At 39.6% G+C, this 25,597-nt stretch overlaps 1 protein-coding gene across 1 annotated transcript; it reads left to right on the forward strand.

Moving 5' to 3' along the window:
- The first annotated feature begins 459 nt into the window (after positions 1–459).
- On the forward strand, positions 460–15,841 carry LOC119726768 (optineurin-like). Its single transcript, XM_038198611.1, has 11 exons — positions 460–644; positions 2,769–3,044; positions 5,070–5,257; positions 5,937–6,044; positions 6,298–6,954; positions 7,422–7,537; positions 12,464–12,616; positions 12,988–13,108; positions 13,663–13,836; positions 14,431–14,865; positions 15,583–15,841. Exons 2-11 carry the CDS (start codon positions 2,774–2,776, stop codon positions 15,697–15,699), a joined length of 2,340 nt encoding a protein of 779 aa, XP_038054539.1. The 5' UTR covers positions 460–644; positions 2,769–2,773; the 3' UTR covers positions 15,700–15,841.
- The last annotated feature ends 9,756 nt before the right edge of the window (positions 15,842–25,597 follow it).

The following is a 25,597-nucleotide window of genomic DNA, read 5'->3' on the forward strand; positions in this document are numbered from 1 at the left end:
CAAGCACCAGGAAAACACTGATTACACTTACTATGAAATACTTCGGCAATGGGAAAACCCCATATTGAATTGATATCACCTGGACGTAAACAAAACTTCCTTCATAAATAATAATGAGCCGTTTGCATTATTTCACCAGATTTGATGGAAACAATTTATAAAAACTTTGCCTTTGTCTCCAGCTTTGACTAGAATAGTTTAGAGAAACCATTTAATATTCAAACAAAATCGAAGACACCAAACTGTGGCCTCAAATTAAATTAGTTGGGGTTTATACAGCATACAAGCCGTATTCTTAAAATTGGGGCCCAAACTCATTCGGCAAGACACCTCAACCAACCAAGTCGAGATTTTGTAAACCTGTGTAGCGCCCTCTATCTAATGACTCAGTTCAACCCACAAACCCCGTGACGGCTGTTTGCGCGACGTGACAATGCAGTCCTTTTTATACTGCGACGACAGGGGAAACCCCTGGCTGATGTTGCGAAACGATGTGGGATTTCCGTTACCTAGTCAGACTCTGAAATTAGCTTAGCATTTTTCATTCAAGTATAACAACAGTACCTTCGTAATTCTCACTTTGGCTTTTACCGTCATGCTTCCTGTCTCAAAAGTGATGTACATCGATTCAACTCAATAAACTTGTAAGTAAAATTTCAATGCAAACCAATGGAGCTCAGCTCCATAGCCCTGAGAATGCTCACAACACGGCATCTTTTTCATTATCTTCTGCTGTATTGCGTCAATTTGTGACTTGATCGTGATAATTAAAAACAGTGTAAATATAAACTAAACAATGAAATCATCTTTCAAAATTTGCTGTTGAATGTTAATTGTGCTAGTCTAGCTGGAGTTACCTCAGCCCTATATTTTATGGCAGTGTATATTTTGCCGGAGACGGCAAACCTTTAGTAAACGTTAGTTTGCCGGATATGCACTGAACATGCGCAGTTACTGTTTTTTTGTACTTAAACATTTTCCGGTGACAAGTTTTAGTCTGGCTCCATGCCAAAATTATCGTTGTTACCTCGTATTCACAAGATGGGATTCAGACTAGTCCGAGTAACTTGGACCCAACTTATCGCCTTTTTTAACATTTGGACATGGTCTGGCGATATCGCCAGACCATGTCCAAATGTTAAAAAAGGCGATAAGTTGGGTCCAAGTTACTCGGACTAGATTCAGACCATTTTATAATTTCGGACTTTATTTCCCTTTTAAAAAAAATCCTCCAGAGCCACAAATCTGAAGAAGAAAATGTAATACTCTGCAAAAAATGTTTGAGACATGTTAAAATAATAAAAGAAGAATATTCTTATTTATTTGGGGCTGAGAAAAAAAAACCTTAAAAATGTGGTGCGGTCGGAATCGAACGCGAGTCATCCCGCTTACTAGAGCCTTAGCGTAACCATAACACCAAACGTGCTACACAACTTTTGGTGGGAATTTAATACATCTTATAATTCAGCCCTATTTTAAAGAGTACAGCGCCCTCTGTTGATATGGATTGCCGCCGGCAAACCTTTAGTAATCGTTAGTTTGCCGTCATTACCTCCGGCAAAATATCCACTATCATATTTTATCATTGGGTTGTCATAAAATACATGTATAGTCTATAGGGCTGAGGTAACTCCAGCTAGTGCTAGTCCTTTACAAATTTGATGTAATTAGGCCTGCCAACTCTCACGCATAGAGCGTGAGACTTGCGCATTTCAGGTTATTCTCACGCTCTCACGCCCACAAGGGATTTCTCACGCAAAAACAAAATAAAAAATAAATCAATTAAGTATTGAAGAATCCAATACAACTTTTAATATGTTCTATCCTGTCCCAGCATGTGTGGCAGGTTTTCTGGTCGAGTGACGAACGATAGCAGTCTGTCATTGCCGTTCAATTTTAGGATGACTGTCTGGTATTTACATGTTCCATCTCATGCATGTGTGCAAATTTCTCACCGTGTTCCACACACGTACACAAAATGATTTCTCATCGGGGAAAATCCCTCAGCACGCAATACACAGCAGCGGTGTCATAGCAAAATGGAACCCCACATATTTTCCAAGCGATTTCGCATTCCTATAATATCAGGACTCCCAGATAATGATGATCTTTTGCTCCAAAAAAGAAAAAAAATGATTTAAAGTGGTCAGATATTACCTCAGATCGCACAACAGAACGTCTAGAGTCCAAAATTGTTGGGGGCCCTTTAAGTGGGCCCCAAACCCCAAGCCGTTAGGGCTTCGCGCTTACTAGGCTCCATCGCCAAATTCTTATTCTCACCTCTCACTCAAAATTGGCAGCCTTGGTAATTTAAACGGGAAAAAAATTGTGGACTGAGCAAGGCAACCCATTTCATTCAAAACAACAATAGTGCTTTTACTTAGACAAAAATCTTCTCTGTTTATTCAAATTTAATGAGCTTGTGATATTAAAATATACAGACTGGAATTGATTGTTAAAAACTGTGTTTGAGTGTCTTTATGAACGTTGGAACTGAGAACTTGCAGGGATTCGCATCACAGACATTTGCTAATGTTTTTGTTAACTTACAATGATTGAAATAATACTAAAATAATAATACATAGGGGTGTTTTGTCTTACATTATGTAGTCTCCTACTATTCCTAGTCTAAACATTTGTGACTGTCAGTACGGTGTATGATGAGATGTGAGCCTACTTATGCTTGTACCCATCTTATCTAGATAAAATGAAATGTATTTTATAAACTTAAGTTACTTTCGTTTTCCCATTCACATCATGAATACCAGTAACCATGCCAAGAAGGAACAGTCCTCCCACGCCCACCACTCCGGGCAACTCCGCCCCCGGCTCGGACACCTCCGAGGGCGACTTTGTGATTCTCCCCCGGCCCTCGCTGGACACCAGCACGGCCGGCACCCAGCAGGCCGACCTGCAGCTGCAGTCCCAGCTCTCGCCCACCTCTGGGCAGGTGAACGGCGGCACGAACATGGTGACCATGATGCAGTACGATCAACTGGTCAACACGGCACGGGGAATGAAGGAAGAAAACAACATGCTCAGAGGTAGCGCTCAGGGCGTTTGCCTGTATACCGTCGTGTATACTGGGTCAACGTCCACTGGGCCACTATGTCATAAACCCCAGATCCGACCCCGACTTTGGCCGATTCTCCCTGTTACGCCCTCCCTTTACTTCAACCATGCTCTCCCTTCAAACCTCGACAACCTCTCTGACCGATTCTGCAACAAGTATTAATTGAAACTCACCGGTGAGTGCAGAAATTTCGGGCTCAAATTGGTGGAACACCGACACTACCACCATCATGCCCGACTGCCGTGATTGTCTGGTTTGCGACGGCGCGCAGGTTCATTTGCACCACCGTCATGTCAAAATTCACCTTTCCGCGCATCCTAACAAACCGAACATTCAATTTAATGAGGTGCTTTGTTGCTGAGGCGATACTTAAATGTTCTGTTTCTCTGCACGAAAGTTGACATTACAGTGGCGCAGTTCGGGTGATTTACAATACAGAATACTGCCCAAAAAAATTGCCACAGACAGAGGGGGCAATTTTCAACTCTGCAGTTTCTGGAATTGCGCCCATACATGAGTACATGTATTTCCTCATCCTTGAAGAGGTATTTCTCTAAATATTAATCTAAGCCTTTTATTAAAAAACATTCAAAAACCGTGGTTATCCATTGAAAAAATGAACTCAAAAATTCAAAAGCTTGCACGTTCACCAAAATTAATTTTATATTGCTAATCCAAGGAATATCAACGTTTTCCATTTTCGACTCTTGGCATTTTATAGTATTTATGCTGTCGATTGCAACCTTTCTGTATTGCAAATCGCCCGAATTAAACCTGCGTGCCGTCGAAAACCAGACCATCACGCCAGTCGGGCCTGATGGTAGTGGTGTCGGCGTTCCACCAATTGGAGCCCGAAACTTCTGCACTCACCGGTGAGTTTCAATTAAACGAAGTTGCAGCACTCTGTTCTGAAATGTTGTCGCTGTTTGCTGGGAGAGTACTGTTTGAAGTGATTGGTGGCCGTAACTTGAGAGAATCGTTCCAACTTTGGGTCGGTTCTGAGTTTAGGCATAATGTTCTCGCGGGACGTTGCCGCAGTACACACCACGGTATACAAGGAAACGTCTTTGAGGATAAAGAAGCCATTGGGATGGTCAGCTCAGAGGTTTGTCAACCAGGCAAGAACCGTTTTTTAAATAAGACCAATCATTCAGCTTTTGAAGTGAAGCAAGTATTGGTGAAAAACTGCAAGACATGGTATTTGTTAATTTATTTATATATTTATTTCGACAACTTCCAACAGTGCAAGTGTAAGAACAGGATGGATAAGACTTGGTAGAAGATGTGGAAGGAAATTGCAGTTTTAGTGGTGGGAGGAAAATCCCAGAATGATATTGTAGGGGAAACACACAGAATCAGGTAGGGACTGAAAACCCAATCCACATATTGGCCCATGCAGGGTTCGAACCCGGATCACAGCAGTGGACCTGGCTCCCCTCTGTTTTGTTTTGTATTACTGCAATGACTTTGGAACCAGCAACGCTTCATAGCCAAGTTTTTTTTTATCAGTTGATTATACAAATGTTTACAAAAACGTTGAAAGTGTTGAAACTGTTTACTTGCTGCAATGTTGAATCTTTCTTTGAATGTTTGTGTAATTTAAGTCCAGTTCATAAATACATTCGAAGCGCGTCCACCATTATTGGCGACATGAATTTCGCTTCGCACAAGCTTTCGCGTGAAGTATGAACCGGGCTTCAAACCATTTCAACGGATGTTTATAGTCTACAATTTCAGGATTTCCTGGGTTTTTTTTTTAATGCATAACATTTCCAGAGTCATTTCCTTTTGTTGCATGTCTTAAAAAAATGTCGGAACCCCACTTACAATCCTGCATGTGGTCAAACATTTTGTTGTATTCGCAAAAAAAAGGGAAAAAATTGATAATTTTCTCAATATTGGAAATGAATGATATCTGAACCACATGTATACTGTCCATTGTCAAGAGGACGGTATGAATAAGTATGAGTTTAATTCATTTTTTTTCTTCACACAGGCCAGTTGACCGACATGGTGCAAACGATGGAAGCCCGCACCAAGGAGTTTGTCCAGATGAAGAGCTGCAATCGTCAGGTCACGGAACGCTGCAAGGAGATTCGTAAGCTAGCAAACCTGGAGGTCACGAGGTTGCGCAACCAGGTCACGACTTTGGAGGAACAATTGAAACGGGAAGCAGAAAACCAGGTATGAGGACGCAGGGTAAATTAAAGGACCATAATAATCTGGGTCTGTAAATCGTCTGCTTAAAAAAATTATTATGCCGAGTTGTAGTCAAGCAAAACACAAACAAACACAAGTTGGGTCACCCAATCTTGTTTTACTATACTCTCGAGGACAATGCTTTGTGTTTCCCTTTGTCCCTGTAGTATAACACTCTCCCATAGACTAAGCACACAAACTTACTACAGAGGACCGTTTTGAACAAAAGACCCAATTCTCAAGGACTGAAAGGATCTGTTGTTCTCCCTTTGTGTGTCGGTCCTGGGGGGTTATGTAGAACACGTAAACAAGTAACAGAGGATGAACATTTGAATAGCTTGCGACTTGACTTGAGACTGACTGATTCCTGATCGACTTGCAATTAACTTCAAAACACAAAAAGCAACCATCATGGAAAAGATGAAAATTGACAGATGGTGCAAATTTTAATATTTAGTGGTATGCTCTGCATTGCTCCTTTAAGTTAATTTTTGTTTTTAATGTACAGATCGAAACCGTGCAAAAGTAAGTTACAGGGAACTGTGTACATGTACATGTACACATGTCTACAGAAAGCAACCTGGAAAAATAGTCAAAAGTTTCCCATATATTTTGTCATGAATTTGCAGTCCTTTTTTCAACGTGAAGTTTTCTTCCAATACAGGATAAAACTGAGTTACAGTCTCAAAACGAAGAGTTGAAAAAGACGGTTGGTACTTTGGAGGCTAGAATTCAACTGCTGGAGACGGAGTTGAAAAATAAGACAGAAGAGGTAGGTGTGAAAAATTTAATGTTTGAGTTTTTGGATGCGCAATACTCAGTTGTCATATCGTGTATTCAAAGTTTGAAGACTCTGCGATAAGACGGTTTATGCCAGTTGGGATGTTGCAGCAAATTCCTCATAAAAGTAAGCTATGTTCTAATATTCCAGACGGAGGAATGTTATTTTAAGAGATACACTATTTTAGAACAATTTGTAGGTTCGGCTTTGAGTTGATAACTTTTATGTTTCATCTTGTTGCAAGGTCTTGGTGTGTATGGAACCTGGCAAATCTGACTCAGTCAGTGAGGAAGCTTTGGTACAGACACCGGTCTCCCTGCTGACACAACTCAAGAGAGACATTAAGGACGTCCAAGGCACCAGAGCCGGCATCCAGGCCAACATGGCCGATTTGGAGGAAGCTTTTCAGAAGTCCGCCGCCGAGCTGAAACATTACAAGCACAAGTCTGACTTACTGGCGCTGGAGAAACAGGACTTGGTGGCCCTCAATAACGAGCTACAGACTAAGGTGTCGATGTACAGCAGTGGGGGATATGATGGCAGTCTGGATCAGTCGGTGTCAGCAGCGGGATCAGAGAGAGATACCCTGCAGGGTGCAGAAGACAGCCAGTTTGAATTGCCTCCAACTCCCTTCAGTCCCGGCCAAGCCATAAAGAAGTCCAACCTGGCCCTCCAGGACATCTTGCTCCAGCTGCAGTCCGAGCGAGACAAGGTCGCTGGCCTGATGGAGGAGTTGAAGAAGGAACGAGAAGACCGGAACAAAACAGAGACCACACTGATGGAGCAGCTTCATGCTAGGAGCGGGGAGCATAGCATAGCCCTGGAGGAACTGAACAAGAGGCATCAGGAACAGGTGGAAGAGCTGGTCAGGAAGGTTGATGAGCTGTCTGTAGCCAATCAGGTGGGTTACAAGCTGGGAGCAAGTTAGGGAGAGCTGCTAAAGCTGAAAAAAAAAATGCTTAGCAAATTTATGTGATGAGGGAAAAATCAGCTGACAACATAGTTTTTTAACATCTTCATCTTTTTAAATAAACTGTACTCTCCCTCTTTACCGTACCGGTCAATTACAAGTCAAATATTGACTTTGTCCTTGTTCATTAGAATAGGTTGCCACATGGCCTATGATTACCTTGCGATGACATTATGATTGCCTTGTGATGACTTACGGTTGCCTTGTGATGAGTTAAGATGGCCTTGTGATGACATATGATTGGCTTGTGATGACTTACGGTTGCCTTGTGATGAGTTAAGATTGCCTTGTGATTACTTATGATTTCCTTATGATTGTGCCTTGTGATAACTTGTGAGGACTTGATTTTGATTCTACTCATACTGACCACACATTTTAACCTTTTTATGATCCCCCAGGAGCCCCATCATAGCATGGAGCTAAAGCAGCAGGTCAGAAGTCTTGTCTGTGAACTCCAGGAACGCGAGAATATCCTTCAGCAGAAGGAGCACTCAGTGGCCGACCTCCGAGCAACGTAAGATCTTTTGTCATTCAGAGGTCCTTCTGTGTTACTTTGTGTCTGTACAAGGTGCAAGTCTTGCCAGTTCATGTTTACTTTTCCTGTGAATGTCTTGGCACTAAACACTAGGGGTGTGCACTTACGGGTAGTACGTTAACCGTGTACTCGTTTAAAAAAAAATCCATGGGTACCTGGGTACCCGTTAAAGAGACCCAACTAAATAAAGCAAGATGCAAGTGTGTGCAGTGAGCATAGCTTTACGGTGTGAAACTGCAACTTTCGCGAGCGTCATAAATGTAAAATATGTTTTATTTTTCCACGTTGCCTGGCTTCTCATGTTGAAAATTCCCCAAAAATGACAATCAAAATCTTTCTCTTTCATTGCCCGAGAACTTACTTATTTGTACAGTGGGTTACAAGTGCCGGATCCTAAAATCTGGAACCGGTTCCTGACATCAACGGTCGGGTACTCGGGTACCCAGTTCCAATGCACGGCCCTACACTGACTAGTCTAGTAACAGACTCCAGTGTTAGAATTTACCCAATTGTGCATCTAGTTGACTGATTGACAGTTGAGGTAAAAATTGTTCATTTTTTTTTTTATAGTTATCAGTTCGCAATATTCTCAATATGCTGTAACTTGTAATGATTTCTTTCTTTTGGATAAGGCCAAAAAAAAAAGTCTCCGGTTTCTGGTATGGAGCTTGCCCAAAAAGTGGTGCAGCGACGCGGCTTTTTTTTTTTTAACCTGATTTTTTTTGCTTCAAATGTCGGCTGACGACTGCAAATGGTGCCCGACTAAATTTAGTGCAAATATATGGGAGTCCAGAGAGGCCACATAAAGCTTATTCTCGACCATAACCCAATCTAAAAACACGTTAAAATTGTGCAGCAGCAGGATTCCAGTCAAACCAGTGAGTTTGGCGGTTTTGAGACATCATCTTTCATTGAAAAAAAAAACTTTTTCATTTTGCCGACGCACATGGCTACGGCGACTCGCACGCATACCAGAAACCGGAGACTTTTTTTTTTTGGCCTAAGCCCAGCCAGGACACAAAAGAAATGCAAAAAATAGGTTGTTGCACATGTGTTATAGATCCTGTACATGGTGCTAAGATGTACTGTATTCCTGTAATATCTCGCAGAAATTTAAGTCAACTTCAAAAATTAGGCAACATATATGAAGTTTTATTTGATCAACATTTGGATGATGACATGCAACTACACACGTAGCTCATGTTTATTTTCAGCAATAACACAAGTTTGAACTTTGATACATGTTCATTCTTGCACGAGAAATTGCAGACCCTTCTGTATTGCCCCTCTGTTTTGAAAGGTCTCATTTCTCGTCATGGATTTTCCCTATTGTTGCATTGTTTGTGTTCAGATACCATCAACTAGCAATAAACTGGTATTGCACATAGGGGTTGTTTTAGGGGAATCCCCTTGAAACCACATGGCCAATCAGATATTAACTTGTGTTAGTCAGATAGCCATGCAAGTTTGTTTCATTTTTATGATAATGTTATTTCAAACAGTATCGAAAGAGCATGAGTGCTAACTGGTGTAAATAAATTGAATACAAAACACACCCAGTGGAATGTAGATTGTAGGCTAGTAGATTGTGCTACTTGGGACGATATATACATGCATGTATCCAAGGGCGGATCCAGAACTCAATTTTTTTGGGGGGGGGGGGGCCAAAAACAAATTTGGTCACCCAAAAGTGTGTCCAAAATATTACGGCGTGGGGTTCAGGTAGATGCTCTGTGGTACGATCTGAGGCAATTTCTGACCACTTTAACCAATGTTTTTTTTTGTGGAAACGATGGTGGTTTACTCATTCCCTGCCTTTATTGCGAAGTCATTATTATTATTATTATTATTTATTCGGCCAAATTACAAGGTACAACAAGCAATTCACAAAAGTAAACAAAACTAAACAAAAACAATCCAATCCAAGCTGGCCAGGATTGACAAAAGTATAATAAAACACTGTGACTCGAAAGCCTGTCAATCCTAACTTGAATGGTACATGTAACATACAAAATATATTAAAAATTAGGTATAAAATTCAATGAAAAATAAGACCGCCTTAAAAATAATACTTAAATTAGATTTAGAAAATAGAAAAATAGATTTAAAAGATTACAGTTACAGTTTTCTCAAGGCAAGAATAGCTGGCATAAAAACCTAACAACTGCAGATTATACAAGACTGGGGAAAAACAGACAAACAAGCCAAAACAAAACTAACAAACACCCCAACAAATTAAGAAACAAAACAAGACAGGATAAGACTAAACAAAATGTAACAAAACAAGTCAAGACAAGAGACAAGACAAAGAGACAAGACAAGACAAAACGAAACAAAACAAGACAAGACGAAACAAAACAAAAAACAAACAAACAAACAAGACAAGACAAGACAACAACAACCACACAACAACATAAAAACACAGAACGAAAGATTGATACAGTAAACAAAAAATTTACAATGAAATAAAAATAAATAATAATAATAAGCAATAAAAACCTGATAGAGAAAAGTAAAAAATACAGTTGACATGCGAGAAAAACTACGTCAAAAAAATATCCATCCAATGAACAAGAAAAGCAACAACAAAAGTATCAATAACAAAATAAATACAAGTAATAATAAATGATAATGATAAAAAAAAAAAAAAAAAATCGTTTTTGGGGTGCCATGGCCCCCTTTGTTCCCCCTAGATCTGCTCTTGTATATATCTAACTGCTGTTGCTATGAGATTGACCAACCAGTTTCCAGCATTCATAAGAAAATAAGGATTCATACATAATTCATAATACAGTTACACAAAATTACATATTTTTTCGTTAAAAAGGGGAGTTTAGTTAATGATTGACTGTGTGCTTGGCCGGTGTAGCGTGAATATCCGACTCCATGAAATGTGGACTCATTGGTAGTACTGCGCACGCGTGAGTACGATACTATGCTATTTTTAGGATCGTTTCAGGAGAGTGACCTGTCACGTGCGAGGGATCAACCAATAATAGGGAAATAGGGGTCCGATTTTCATAGGAGTCGGATTTTCATGTGACACCGGTTCTAAACACTCTGTTTCAGACCGGTTGGAGTCTGAATGCTAATAATTACCCTCGCCAACTCCCATTCCTAAATACCTTTTCAGTTAAAAAAAAAATCGAAAGTTTTCGGTCCAAAATTCAAAACAAGTCAACAATTTTAAATTTCAACAATTTTACTTTGTGTGTTTTAAACACCCCTCTAGCTATATTATGGTAGTGTCCCATGTCGTAAACAACTTCTTATCATGGAGATTGGCGCTTGCGTCGTGCATAACTATGCGCGATGTCTAATACATGTACAATACATTTAGGTGTTTCAGTTTTTCAATAAAGTTGCATTTGGGAAAGAATATTTGAAATTACATGCAATGCCAAGAATGAACTTCACCCCACGTAGAAGAAACACCAATGCTAAGCATTGAATACTTTTTGTGTTGTGGAGAAATTCGCAGAACACTTGTGAATTGCATGTGCTGGACATACATGTACATAGCAACAACAGATTCCCACTATCTGTTGAGTATAGAAAATAATCTTCTGCATTGATATTGGCAAAGAGTCCTGCAAAAAAAAATTGTGGCTGAATGTTTTGGAAGTAAATTTGGCCAATTTTAAGGTGCTACTCAATGGCTAGAAGCAAAATAGCGCCAACTTAGCGAAATAACAGACAAAGTGTGTTAGCTATTAATAGTTAAGACATGCAAACAGTTGTGTATGCATGGCATTTATTTAAAGCACATTTCTATTTAAATATTTTTTGTAAATTAAATTTAAAGCAAACTATATTCCCATGAATTTATTATCGTCTACACTGTGCTAAGCCCCCAAAAAAGGTTCTACTTATGGTTTCCCTACCTATCCTATTCTGACAGCCCCTACCCTAATTTTCTTTAGGGGAAAAATGAGGAAAAACCCCCTAAACCATCATTTTTAACCTTTTACCCTTGACTACACGCAAACGCCTCCATATGATCGTACACTAAACAAATTGGCCAAAAAAATAAATAAATAAATAAATGCCCTACCTACATGTACCTACCTTATTTTTGAATGCCATGTAATCGAAAGCAGAACTATTTTTTTTGGCCTTAGTGTGTATCAGAAAATCTTATTCTCATCATTGTTATGAAATTTGCCCTGGTACATGTATTGCCACCCTCATTGCGCATGTGCATATTTGACCTCGTATTTGACCTTCACTTTTTCACTCCTTTATATAGAATCTAAAGTTCAATTTCATTCACTTCGGTTCATCCATTCAATTCTATTCATTGAAAATATTCAATAACTATTGTATTCAATTCCTTCAGTTTATATCAATAGCAAAACCTTGGTATTTTCAAGTGCAAAAAGCATTGGTACTTAAATCTTGCTTTTTACAAGAAGTGCTTCTGCTTTACTTACGTATTTTCTGAGGAACACAACATACTCTGTTCATTTGAACATCATGATTATCATGTTAAAGGCATTTTTTTATAGGCTTATTTGCATTTATCCCCAAAATAACTTACCAAATTATTATCCAAAAGCTTACTTGGATTAAAGATCGAACTGGTACTCAGCACCCCGTGAAATTATTTCGTCTGGCTTGCTGTCATTTAGAAGAAATGAAAAAATGTAGGTGATCTCCAACGATCAGTCAATTGACCGATTTTTCGAAATAGACAAAATAGTGTTTTGTGATCAAAAGGTTGCACATACTGGTTTTTAACTGTTTTCTGGAAAAGTGTAATATCCACTGATCTGAAACTTCAACGGTTTAGGTTTTGAGCATTCTTCTTTGGAATATGGAGTGGTGGTGTTATCAGAAACGAGACAAAATGCATGAACAGCAAATGATCCTGCATGTATGCCTTTGATGTTTTCACATCTCCAGGAATGAAGCCCTGAAGAGTAAGATCTCACTGTACCATGACGAGTTGGAACAAGTCCGGAGGCAAGACTCACAAATGATTGAGACGTTACGGGAAGAGCTTCAGAGGCAGCAGGACCATTACCAGTTGGAAAAACAGAAGGGACTGATGGAAAGGTATTTCTTAGTTATTTATTTGAACCTTCCAGAATTACCCCAAAATATCCACCAGTGTGACGGAGCCCAAATTGCACCTTCTTTTAAGTTCTGTGGATCGCAAAGTTGAAAAATGGACCCTCCATGGCAAACTCTTGGTGGCGCACTGCATTGTGAGTCGCCCGAAGTATTACATGTAGACCACAGACACAGTATTTCAGACATGTCAGAGGTTTCATTTCTCTCACTTGTCCTTGTTCAACCATACATTGAACAGATTCCTGCAGTTTATACCCTTTGTGGTTTATGTGATAAGTACAAGATTTCAACAGTACAAGCCTATCACCATTGTGTCTCTCTTTGTTTTATTTTTAACTCCACATCACGTTTAGAATCAACCATGACAAGGTGATGGATGAACATCAGCACCTTAAGCAGGAGTACAACCAGTTGTTTGCCGACTATGACAAACTGAACCGCATGTTTGAAGAGCAGAGAGTCAGAAACGCACAGGTAGGCGGCCTAGAATGACTCGGGTTACCAGACTTAAGATACACTCAGTTAGTTGGACATTGTTATCAGATTTTTTCCAGAGGTTACAAGTTTGAATCCTAAATGTTTTCCACTTTGTTTTCTAATGACATTGTGATGCAATAGTTGGTATTGGAAAGATGTAAATGTGTAGATTGGAGACAGTCCTTCATCAATAGCATTTCATAAGCACTGCATGAAAAACAAGCCTTCCAGACTTTCCATATTCTAGAGGCATCGCCCGGTCTTGAAAAAATGTTCGTATGTGATGTGACAGGCAGGAGATCAGTACACTCTAATTAGACAATCCGCATCGTTTTCGTATTCTCCATAGCTAGGGATTAGTGAAGGAATGTTCACGAAGCCCATGGAGTCGTGGTTGGTGCTAGGCTAATTTATGTGTGGAGCGGCCCCATGAAGTCAGCATGCGGAATTAAGGGAGATTGGGTTTAGAGTTAATCTCTTGTCTGTCAGCTCCATTCATTAAAGAAATACCTCGCAGGCAATACCATTTTGTTCCCAACTTTTCCCCACAGGCAGTGAATGCGACCGCTCTGCGTGAGCTCGCCGAACAGCGAGACAACCTAACGGCCCAGCTGATGTCGGCAGAGGAAGCCATCGGAGCTAAACAGGACCAACTGGACAAAGCTCAGAAGGAACTCCGGGAGGCCAAGACCAAGCTTGAGACTATCCCAGTTCTTGAAGCACAGGTGAGAACGGAGATCAAATCACCCGTGTCAGACGGGCTTTCCAGAAAATACAAATCTTGTCGGTAGTTCTGGTAAATAAAGACAGTAATACAAACAATAAAAGAAGGAAAGGAACCAATCTACAATACCAGCTTGAAAGACATGCTGACATCATGTCCTATTGAACGGAAGGGAAAGTATGACACTGTCTTGTCAACTTTGAGTGTCATGTGGCAGCCAAAATCATGATAACGAACAACCGCTATAATGAACATTATATTTAGTGGACCCAATCGTGTTTGTTAAAGTGCCATTCTACTGTTCATGAAAATGGTAATGTTTAAAACAGGAAAGACTTCTGTTGAAAGACTGACCGTTGTAGGTGTTCAGAGTTGCACAACAGTTTGGTCAACTGAAGATTAAAACGTGAAGATCGCCTGTCTGAAACGTAAATCATTCCTGATGTTTGACGTGACACCTAACGCTAGTCGGGTGTTGCCCCACAGACACTGGATGCCGGAACGACACTGAATTCACGACCTGTTGTGTTTTCAAAGTGACATACATCTCAAATGTTCTGCCGATCATAACAAAGTGTTGTTTTCTTTTACCTAGGCCGAAATCTTCAAGAATGACTTCGACGCGGAGAGGGCAGCACGGGAGAAGGGGCACGCAGAGAGAGAAGCCCTGATGGCCGAGCTGGAAGCCCTGCGAGAGGAGAACCAACGGATGCAAGAGGAACTAGCGTCCCTCACCAAGACGCAGCTCCAGCAGATGCAGCATCGCCACGGCAGCACAAGCAGCGGCAGCGGCGAGACAATTTACGAACGCTACATCTCGCGCCCGTTCGGCTTAGGGGGCTCGCAGCCCAGGAAGAAGAACCGGGGTTACGGCAGCAGCGCAGAGTACGGGAATGCCGAACCTTTCGATGATAACTATGAGGTCATTCCTGACATGAACCCCGGAGTGGACGTGGACCAGGTTGGACGAGGGACTTATGATGAGATCGGCCCGGGCAGAATACCTGCAGGAATGGCTGGTGGTGTACCTGTAAGTCAGAATTGATGTGTTTTTTAGAAGTTACTTCCTGACCTAATAAATGTTACGTTACACCTGCGCACTAATATTGAAGTCTGAATGTCTCCTGTCAAACCACTGTTGAACATCATCAAAAATGATGGTATCCATCGAGTGCATAACACATTGCTATATCAGGTTCAAACTGGGCAGCCAACCCCACAAGGTCAATAAAGAGGAGGTCAGGGGTTCGAGTTCCAACCGAGCCAGCTTGTGATTTTGTTCTCACAGAGTCTTGAGCAGCATGATGTATACAATGCCTATAAACACCGCTAAAAAGAAAGGCCACACTCATTGGAGGGGTCATAATTTTGAATTTGATCGTCTTATGATGACGTCATTTATACAGACCTTTGGGGAATGGTGTTAGCTACATTTTGATACCCCGTTGGCACTGTGCAGTCGATGGGGGCATGTGTGGCTACACCTAGCAAATTCTCCTCGCGTACTCTTTAAATTTGCGACTTTTCAATCTGCATCATTTTTTTGGCGGTGATTACCTTAATCGTGTTGGTTCAAGGCAATACCCAAATTTAAATGTCATAGGGATAGGGGTGAGTGGAGGGTGGCAACCAAGTCCTGAGATGGTGTAGCATAGGCTGCATCATCGCATTGCTTAGCGTCGCATCGTTTCGTAAATTACAAATAATTTCTAACCATTCTAATTTGTCTTTCCTTTTCCCTCCGTAGAACATGGACCAGGGCTATCCCCAGCGGCCGATTGCAAACCCAACCTGTCCCAAATGCCAGAACGAGTTTCCGGATATCGACACCCTTCAGATTCACATGCTGGATTGCATCAAGTAAAGAGACACAAACTCCTGCATCATATGCTACTGTGGCAGTGTGTCACTCAGAAAATCTCTTGGAAGCATAAAGGATTATTTGCTTCTCGTGCATTTCGTTCGTTTCTAATAATAACACCACTCAAAAGCCAAAGAAAAATGTAAAAAACAAAAACTAAACTGTTGAAGTTTCAGTGCAGTGGATGAGGCAAAAAAATTTAAAAAATTCTGCTTCCAGTTACCCTACCTACCTTGGTTTGACAGCCCCTACCTTAATTTTGTTTTTGGGAAAAATGAGGAAAAATCCCCGAAAACCATATGATCGTACACTAACAATTTGCCAAAAAAAACCCCCAAATAGGCTAATTTTCCCACTTACCTACCCTATGTTCAAATGCCATGTAATCGGAAGCAGAACACTTTTCAGAAAAGTGGAAAAATGCGTCTTGTTTGTGATACGTGGCTCTGTAGGATATTTTTGTTAAAGGAAATAAAGTCCGAAATTGCAATAGGTCTGATTTTCATCTCCTGAATATGAGGTCACAACGATGTAAGTATGGAACCAGACGAAGATATGTCACGGTAAAATTTTTAAATCTCAAAAACATTCACTGTTCGTTCGTTGCAGTGCCAGTACAACAGCAAAAACAATCGGGGACCGTTCACGATCAAATATACACTGCCAAATAGTGGTGGCACCAGACTCTAAAATTTGGGGGGCAATTGGGAGGCAAGGAAATATTTTTTGGGGGCAGTCAAAATTAAATCTGATGATATCCAAAATCTAAGGGGATAGTAAGAAAATTGACGTTGACTGCACACTATCTGTGGCGGTATAAATGCATGTGTGGCGTGTTTTTGTCTACCAAAGTACCGTACCAATGTTTATAATGCTTTCATTGGCCCAAAATGTGTCCACAGAACCAATGATTCATTCTCTATCTTCAACTTGTTATGAATCTTAACAGCAAAGAAAATAAATAAATATAATTAATCTATTTGTAGATAAAAGTGTTGGCGGAAAACTGGGCAAATCCCCCCTCTCTAACAGTGGCACATCAATTTTCTTCTCATAATTGGAATCAAACCTAACAAATCAGAAGACTTGAAAGATTTACCAAATTTACAACGTATCTTGTTTTGAATGTTGAATGTCCTAACAATGCTCTAACATATTTTTTTGTCAGTAAAAAGCTCATCGAAGCTTACAAGATGGAATATTGTGCATATTTAGTAGTGTATTCTGTAGAAAGAATCTCAAACAGTATATGTGAAAAGTACTAGTCGGAGAGCGCTGTGGCCCAATGGTTACAGTGTAATTGTCTCATGTGCTGTGGTACATGGGTTCAAACCCTGACGGGGAACATGGTGCTTGTGTTCTTGGGCAAGACACTTTACTACAATTGCCTCCCCCCCCACCCAGGAGTACAAATGGGTAGAGAGCAGAATCAGCAGATTGCGCTGATCTTGAGCTGCATGGCCTGATGCACAGGGGTAATAACTGTGAAGTGTTTCAAGACCTTTGATATAAAGTGCTATATAAGTACCACTTTGTAATTATTATTATTATTATTTAGATGAAATGTAAAATACTACTTACCCTAATTTACCACTCCGCATATACATGCATGAGCATTTCTTTTTTTTTCTTGGCATGTAAAACTGTAATTATATTAATTACAACCATAGATATGCTAGTCTGATTGACGAAAATGTCATAATGTTATTATTAAATGGACTGTACATATGTTTATCATACTACATTCAGTGTTAGTAATGGGTTATTAATTTGCATCTGCATATAAAAACTAAACTACGGCCAAATAATAGGACAAAATGTAAGATTGCAAATTTTGTTTTTGCTTAAGAAGGAATTTTTGTGATTTTACCCTCTTATGCAGGAATTCCATTGGTAACATTTTTTTCGATGTACCGTGTGGCGGCCATCTTGGATTTCAAAATGTTGTACAAGGTTTATTTTGCTGACAAACCCCGATGTTTTTGATACAAAGAAATCTTACAAAAACTCACACTATTAATGACGTACTACCAATGGATGGCAGCCATCTTGGATATATTTTGCTGCTTTAAATCACGAAAGCTAACTGGAAAGACTACGCTGACGATCTTAATGCCGCAATAATTCAACATTGAAGCGTCCCTGCGAATTATGACACATTTATAGAGCTGGTATAGAAGACGGCAAAAGAGAACATACCTCTAAGCTTTTTCGTGTCGCATGGCGTAACATCTGAGACTGTTGATCTCTACATGACATGGAATATAAACAACTATTCAGGACCGACTCCTTTGATGACAACACTATTCTTGCAAAAAAAGAGTCTTATTTCAGCCATATCGAAGCGGTACCAGCATTTATGGCAAAATCTTGTTGAGACCGCTGATATGACCCACAACAGTAAGAAAAGTTTTGGGCGTTTTCCGTAAACCGAGCAATTACATGTACCTAACTAAAGCAGATCAACACTACAGTACCAAGTTGTACGCCCGATGCTTCTCAATGGTAAATGTCCTTCTAGCACAAAGCAGCCAAGTCCTCAACTTAACTGTGAGTACTGCAAAGATGATCGAGGATTTACAAAGCCATTCTCTATGGAAGAAGTTGTTACCAGCATCAATACCCCTGACACCTGGCCTTGATGACATCTTCACAGAGCAGTTCAAGCAGTTTGGACAACAGACCTGTGAATGGCTGTATTCCAGTTCTACAACTCTTGTGAGACCACTCGGGAAAATACCAAAGATGTGGAGAAACACCAGAGTGATAGCCCAGACCATTGAAAGACTAAGCACCTGCAACAAAATCCTCCGAAAGCTTACCAGCTCAAAATGGGGAGAAAGTCCATCAACCCTGCGAACAACAGCTCTGGCTCTCATCTGCTCCTATGCTGCTGAATGTGCCTGCCCAACTTGGGAAAGATCAGCTCATGCTGATGAAATTGGACCCAATCTTCAAGGACAGCTGCCGATGTGTAACTGGATGTCTGAAACCAACCAACATCAGAGATGTGTACTTGCTAGCTGGGATAGCCCCACTTGATATCAGAAGAGTGGTAGCTAGCAAAGCCGAGTGGCAGAGACAACTTGAAGCCATGGATGATAGACACCCTCTCCATGGTCAAACCACGGCCGCCAGCAGATTGAGGAAGATCAAGGAAGAGCTTCCTTAGCAGCACACAACCACTTGGGACAACCAAAGAACCAGCTAGACTTGAAATGTGGAAGGAGACACTAAATACCACCCAACCCAATCCAAATACGGGCATACCACCACCTGAGATACTACCTCCTGGAGGCAAGGAACATGACAAAGATGGCAATGCCTCAACTGCCTCCTCACTGGCGTCAGTTGCTGGAGAGTTCTATGTCCAACTGGGGCCTCTACAGAGTGTCATGGCCTAGCGGTTAAGAGCACCGGACTCATGCTCTGGTGTTTCAGAGGCAACAGTGGCGTGCGTTCGAGCCCGCCGGTGGACACTTCGCCTTTAGCAAGGCACATAACCATTATTGCTTCGTCCTTCAGATGGGACGTAAAGCCGTAGGTCCCGTGTGTTGTGGAATACAATGCACGTAAAAGAACCCAGTGACACTTATCGCTAAGAGAAGGGGTCTGCCCCGGTGTTTCTGGCCTCCTGTGTAAACTCCCACACAGAGTAATAGGAGAAAAACCAACCAAGAACCAAGAACAAGCTGCTAATGTGGCACCAAACAAGTTGTTTGCTTGAGAGTTTGTATATGTCCAACTGGGGCTTCTACATCGGGCCAACAAGCTGGGAATGTGGTCTGAAACCCCTAACAAAACAGCACGTGCTTCAGTGCCCACTACTTCCGTATATATCTTGATAAAATCTGCTCCACTGAGGACCTGGCCCAAAACACAATTTGGTTAAGAAATATGTAATACACATGTGTTTTGTGTATTAGGACATGGTAAAAAAAGAATCCTTACTCCAGGCAAGTTTACAGGGACCTTACTGGGGCCCCAAGTTATTGAGCAAAATCAATCTAAAAATTGTGGCCATTTTTGAAATATTTTTACGTTGGCCGCCATCCATTGGTAATACGTCACTAATAGTGTGTTATATTTCTTTGGATCAAAAATACGGCATTTGTCACCAAATGAACTTAAGATGGCTTTCATAATCGAACTTATTGAGCAAAATAGGTCTAAAAAAGGCAACCATTTTTTAAATTGAAGACGGCCACCACATGGTGCATCGAGAAAACAAAATATTATCAATGGAATTCCTGCTTAGGAAGATATCTACCCAAAAGTCACAAAAAATCCTTCTTTAGCAAAAAAAACCCCAAACATTTCGTCCTTTACTAAAAATTATTGGTTGTGAAATATTTGCTTATAAAATTGTAGCTATTGGCCTTATCACATCATTATATATATTTACATTTTCACTCTTTAACAGTATTTCTGGCAAGAAATGGAGTAGCCTTTCAAGTTTTTCTCCTTTATATCGTTCATGTTCAGAAATAAGTTTATCGTAGATAACAAAGAAATGTCCCTATTCATACATTTTTCGTCTTATATATTTTTTGAAAGTAGTATCTTGGACATCAGTTATTCAGAAATGCAAATGGATACACAGAAAATTAATTTTTTTTTTGTAGCCTTGCAGAAATGAGCATTAAGAATTATTTCTTAAGCGGGAAGACATTAAAAAATAAATTAGTCAAAGTGGAACAATGTACAACAATTGTAAAAGTATACCCTTTCAGAAAATGTTATCTAAGGGTCATTCTACATTATATAATTATTCTTCTTTGGAATGTATATATTGGATTAAACACTTAAGTTTGTGATGTTTCGAACTGCAATATTTTGAAAATTTTGTCGACAAGGACTCTTTATTTAAAAGTTACCTTATATTCTCCAAACTGTCTTAAAACTCAGATGTACGAAGATTCAGAATGTAAATATTTTCCAATTTTTTTTTAAATGTTTTTTTGGGGGAGGACTTTAGGACTTGTATTCCTCAACAAAATATCTGTAGCCAGAGTTTATTAGTTCTACAGTAGTTCAGAATTTGGCAAACAAATGTTGGCTTATTTAAATCCAAATAGCACTGCTCACCTTTAAATTAAGAATTTCCTGAGCAAAGTTAACACTAGGGGTGTGCATTTATGGGTAGAAGGGGAACTGGGTACCCGATTGAAAAAAATACGGGTAACCGGGTACCCGTTAAAGAAACCTAACCCCAAAATTCAAATCTTGGAAGTTGCTGTTCAGATTGTGTGTTAAAGGTTTGCACGATAATACTACCACATTGGTGCGTCAATACAGCTCAGCAAGATACAAATGTGTTAAGTGAGCTTTATAGCTTTCTGGTGAAAAATGCAACAGCCGCGAAGTTTTTCATGTAGCCTGGATTTCATTTTCGAAAATTCCTCACAAATGACATTCAAAAGCTTTCTTTTTCACTGTCCGAGAAGTTACTAAGTAATTTATAAAGTTGGTTATGGGTACCTGATGCCATAAAGTGGAGCCGGTTCCCGACATCAGCGGTTGGGTACTCGGGTACCAGTTACGATGCACAACCCTATAATTTACACAGAATTTCATTTGGGGTACATCATATACATGGGCCTTATTCTCTTTACATGGAGTACTGTACATAAATTGTGAATGTTCATACACGAATATGATCCTGCATCCAGTGATGCGATGTGCTGTGAAAAGTTTGAGCTCCTGAGAACTCCATGCAAAATCATTGAAATCGGAACGTCCACATTGCACTATAAACTATGACGACCTTTTTTGTAGGAATTGTACATAAATATTGTCTACGACATGAATAATTCGGAGACCTTTGTTTAATGTTGCTTAAAAAAGTGCTAATTCTTTCTTTAAACATGCTGTGATAAGTAAGATAGATGTAACATAGTATCTTTTCAATGTTGTGTAATGGATTTTGTGTTGGGACAAAGTAGATGGATACCTCAAATGAAAAAGGTTAATTTTACTCTCTCAAGTAATTGAGTAACCTTTCTGTAATTTGAGGTACTTTTTAAGACACTTCAAATGTGTTGCTGTCTGTAATAAATGGGCCAATAGTAATATCAAAACAAAAGTCAAACTCTGTGTGCTATTGTCATCTAAATTTTTGTGCAAGCAATTGTGGTTCAAGCTTTTGTTCCACACTTTATTTTTTTCAAATTTGACATCTCGGCCTATATACAATTGGCCAAAGCTGAAGAGTGCATTATTGGCAACTCCAAAATGCCAATAAATCTTGGGACTTGATTTCTCTCAGGAGGAAATTTGCACTGCACCATGGCTGCGTCGCACTCAATAAAACCAAAATTGCTACGCCTCTTCCTGTCAGTGTCCGACAGGTTTTTCATTTTGACCACTTGCGGAGGATGCGAAGTGACTACCGAAGCGGGGGATGCTTGTCTCCGTAATGTCTCATGTTAAAGAGGGAGTAAGATGTGATTAATGTTTTCCCATCAAAGGTCCACTAGCCGACTTGATTTAGTAGAGAGGGAATCCCTTAAATAAAGACCGGAGAAAATACACGTGTTGCCTGGAGATTTCTTCCTTGAATCCCTTATTGTGACTAATTGGTTTTTGTAGGTTCTGCTTCCTACAAAATTAAAATCAGATACGTAGATTTTGTGTGGATGCATACATTCGCCAACTCACACATGTACATACCCTTGAAATCTTCGTGTTACATTTGATTCATGTTGGGGTGAACAAACGAGAATATTAGATATTGCCTACATTAGGTTTACTTCTCCAGAAGGATATTTTGGGGGTTTTATTGGGGTCTACCCGATGTTCCCCAACACCGATGTTCACCACTACTGATGTTCCCTGAAATCCTTAGGATTAGGGTTAGGGTTATAGGGTATGGGATTTCGGGGAACATCGGTAATGGGGAACATCGGTATTGAGGAACATAGGTATGCACCCATTTTATTACCTCCGTTGAGAAGATTATGTTTTCATTAGATTTGGTTAGTTGGTTGTTTGGTTGGTTGATCTGTTAACAAGATAACTCAACAAAATATGAACGGTTTTTCATGAAAGTTTTTTTAAGGGTGGTCCTTGGTAAAAGTACAAATGGATTAGATTTTGGAAGTGATCCAGATCTGGGTCTGGAAGGTAGGGCCAGATTCCAAAATTTTGGCTTTTAACCCCTTCACGCCGGGATTATCATGCCTCACTTTACTGGCTTACACGCATGACTGCACAGCGGCCTTTGTCCGGTAGCAGCTACATGGCCCACAGGCTGCACATAACACCACAATTAAGGCTTAAACAACATACATGTAACAGGACCATTTAGCAGAAAGCAGCCAACGTTGCCATTTTTGATAAATTCAGAAGCAATCCTGTTGACATTTTAAATGTGCAATAAAATATGGAAGTCCAGCTAGTGGATATGCAAGTATTTCTTTTGGGTGTACTCACAATATGGCGGGGAATTGTTCAGACTTGGTGAGGTTTGCACTCTCTGAGTGCTTTCTAGTTCATTATTTGTTTAGCGTAGTGAATTCACTGAACATGTGTTTGTATATTCACATTTTGTCTTTCCATACCAGGAAAAAGAAGAGGAAGTTGCCACAGGGATTTATAATAGAAAATAATTTTTCAGAGTTCCATTTATTCAATGATCAGGTGATTTTACCACTTCCTGTTTAAAAATTAAAAGGAAAAATAGGGGCAAAACTATTACATGTACACCTAAAATTTCTTTGAAAATTTACAAGGAGTTTTACTGAGAAGAGAGCTCGAAATTGAATGAATATTCTATGCTTATACTGCTGAATATATCATGTTACTTGGAGTTCTAGTTCTCGGAGAGATGAAGGCTTAAAGTTTTCTATCCTGTGTTTGATGGGTGCTTAAAATTAAAAGGACCAAATTTAAATAAATTCCACTTTCAAAGTGGATGATAATTTTTTAAATAGTCAAAACCTTGACCATGGGTTTAAGTGTCAGTAAGGCAATATTGCTGTTAATCCTTTGGGTTATTGTCTTGGCTTTTGGTGATGAAAACAGTCACAAGACTTGAAGATCACAGGGAAATGTATCCTCAGTCCTAAACAATTTATATAGGTAATAACTGCCCCTAAAGAAGCATATTATCAAAAATCGATCATAAAAAATCAACTTTATCATTTGCTCGATTTTAATTCAACAAGGAAAGAAAATGAAAATGCTACAGAACACTGAAACAACCGGAAGTTTATCAGATCAGCGGAACTACAGTTACCGCCAAAACATACTATCGTCACAATCAAAGTACAGTTCCCGCCCCAATGATCAAAGTTCAGCCTTTGTATGAGCACACATGGCACACAAATTTGTCCCGATCTGGTGGGGTACGGTACATTGAAAAATAGGTCTTCACCTCTGGGGTGGCCATGGCAGACAACAAAAATAGTTGTTGACTCTACCTTGGTGACTAAACTGATGGTTTAGGCGTGATGGAAATGAACTTTTTCGTGCGGTGATTAATCTCCATGTGGGATGTGGTTACACCAGGACTATGTATACATCAAGCTTACCGCATGCTGTGTGGATGGGATTGTCATAAGAATTAACAGATTTCCTGGTATGTTTCAACAAAATGTAAGTTAATTTTGATTTTTTTTCTTCTGTGTAATATTAGTATACCAGAAGGCAAAATTTGTTACTAGTGCTTATGTAGGCCTACATAATTATATGGTTTTTTTTCCAATTTGGTGAAAAGATATGAAGTTGTTAAAGTTCAAACAATGTGAACTGTACATTTATTAAGAACCACTCTACCATATTATTGGATGAATATTAACAGATTGTCTGGTTTTGAACTGAGTATTTAGGAAAAGCACTTGCATATTTCACAGACACAACTTGAAGTTGGGAAAAATAAATTCAGCAAGAACGAATTGGAATCATTTTTAAGGGCCTAAATGAATTACCAAATGTCACTGATTCTCAAAAAGATTTGGTGATAAACAATTAGGGTTAAACTTGATAGTTCATAATATCTTTACCAATAAAAGGAAAATGGTCTTGAATCAGATGTGATTCTATGGGGTCTTCTACCAATCAAAAGCTCCCTTATAGTTCCCATAATCTTTGCACTAACCCTAGTTATGATACTTTTCCCCTAATTCTTACAATCCCAAAGATTTGAGGTCTAGAGCTGTTAATATTTGTCAAGGAAACTCAGAAAGTTTGGTGCCATGCTTTTTTGCCTTTCATTGCAAAGTCCTTTCATTGCAAAGTACATTCCCCCCCCCAAAAAAAAACTTAAATGAAACTGTTACCTTATAAAAAATTGCTTTTCAAAAATTACTTTTTCAAAAAGGGTTCTTTTCAAATGAAAACAAGAACTCTTGTTGCCCTAGTAAAATGAAAATTATTTTGTTCTTTTGTAAATTCTGTCATGTTTATATCAATATCAGTCTTTCACTGACTTATATTTGATTCCACTGAACAAACATCAGACAAAGGCAAACATATGAATATTTTTTTCAAAGTAAATATTTCGATTTTGACTCAGGGTCTGAGCAGATGATCAATTCATAATAAAACAAGATCTGGCATGTTTTGGCATCACTAAAATGTCTGGATGTTGAAAAAAAATCCATGACAGAGAACATTTAAAATGTGGACATGGTCTGTGATTATGGGTGCACCCCGGTATATAAATTCCCATAGACACCTATGATAAATTCCCTTAAAATCAAAATTATTTTTTAAAAATACTCAGAACTCTCACAGTTGTTCAGGCTGCACAGAAAAATGATGATCAACATGTCATCTTTCATTTTCTATTCAATTTTTGGTGCATTGACCCATTATTTTTTTGAGAAATTCTCCGCCAAAGAAGACGACCCCTAAAACGAATATTTCCCAAACTGGCAAAGTAGCCATTTTGAATAAG

This window comes from Patiria miniata, unplaced genomic scaffold (assembly GCF_015706575.1).
Source record: "Patiria miniata isolate m_02_andy unplaced genomic scaffold, ASM1570657v1 HiC_scaffold_2, whole genome shotgun sequence".
Taxonomy (NCBI): domain Eukaryota; kingdom Metazoa; phylum Echinodermata; class Asteroidea; order Valvatida; family Asterinidae; genus Patiria; species Patiria miniata.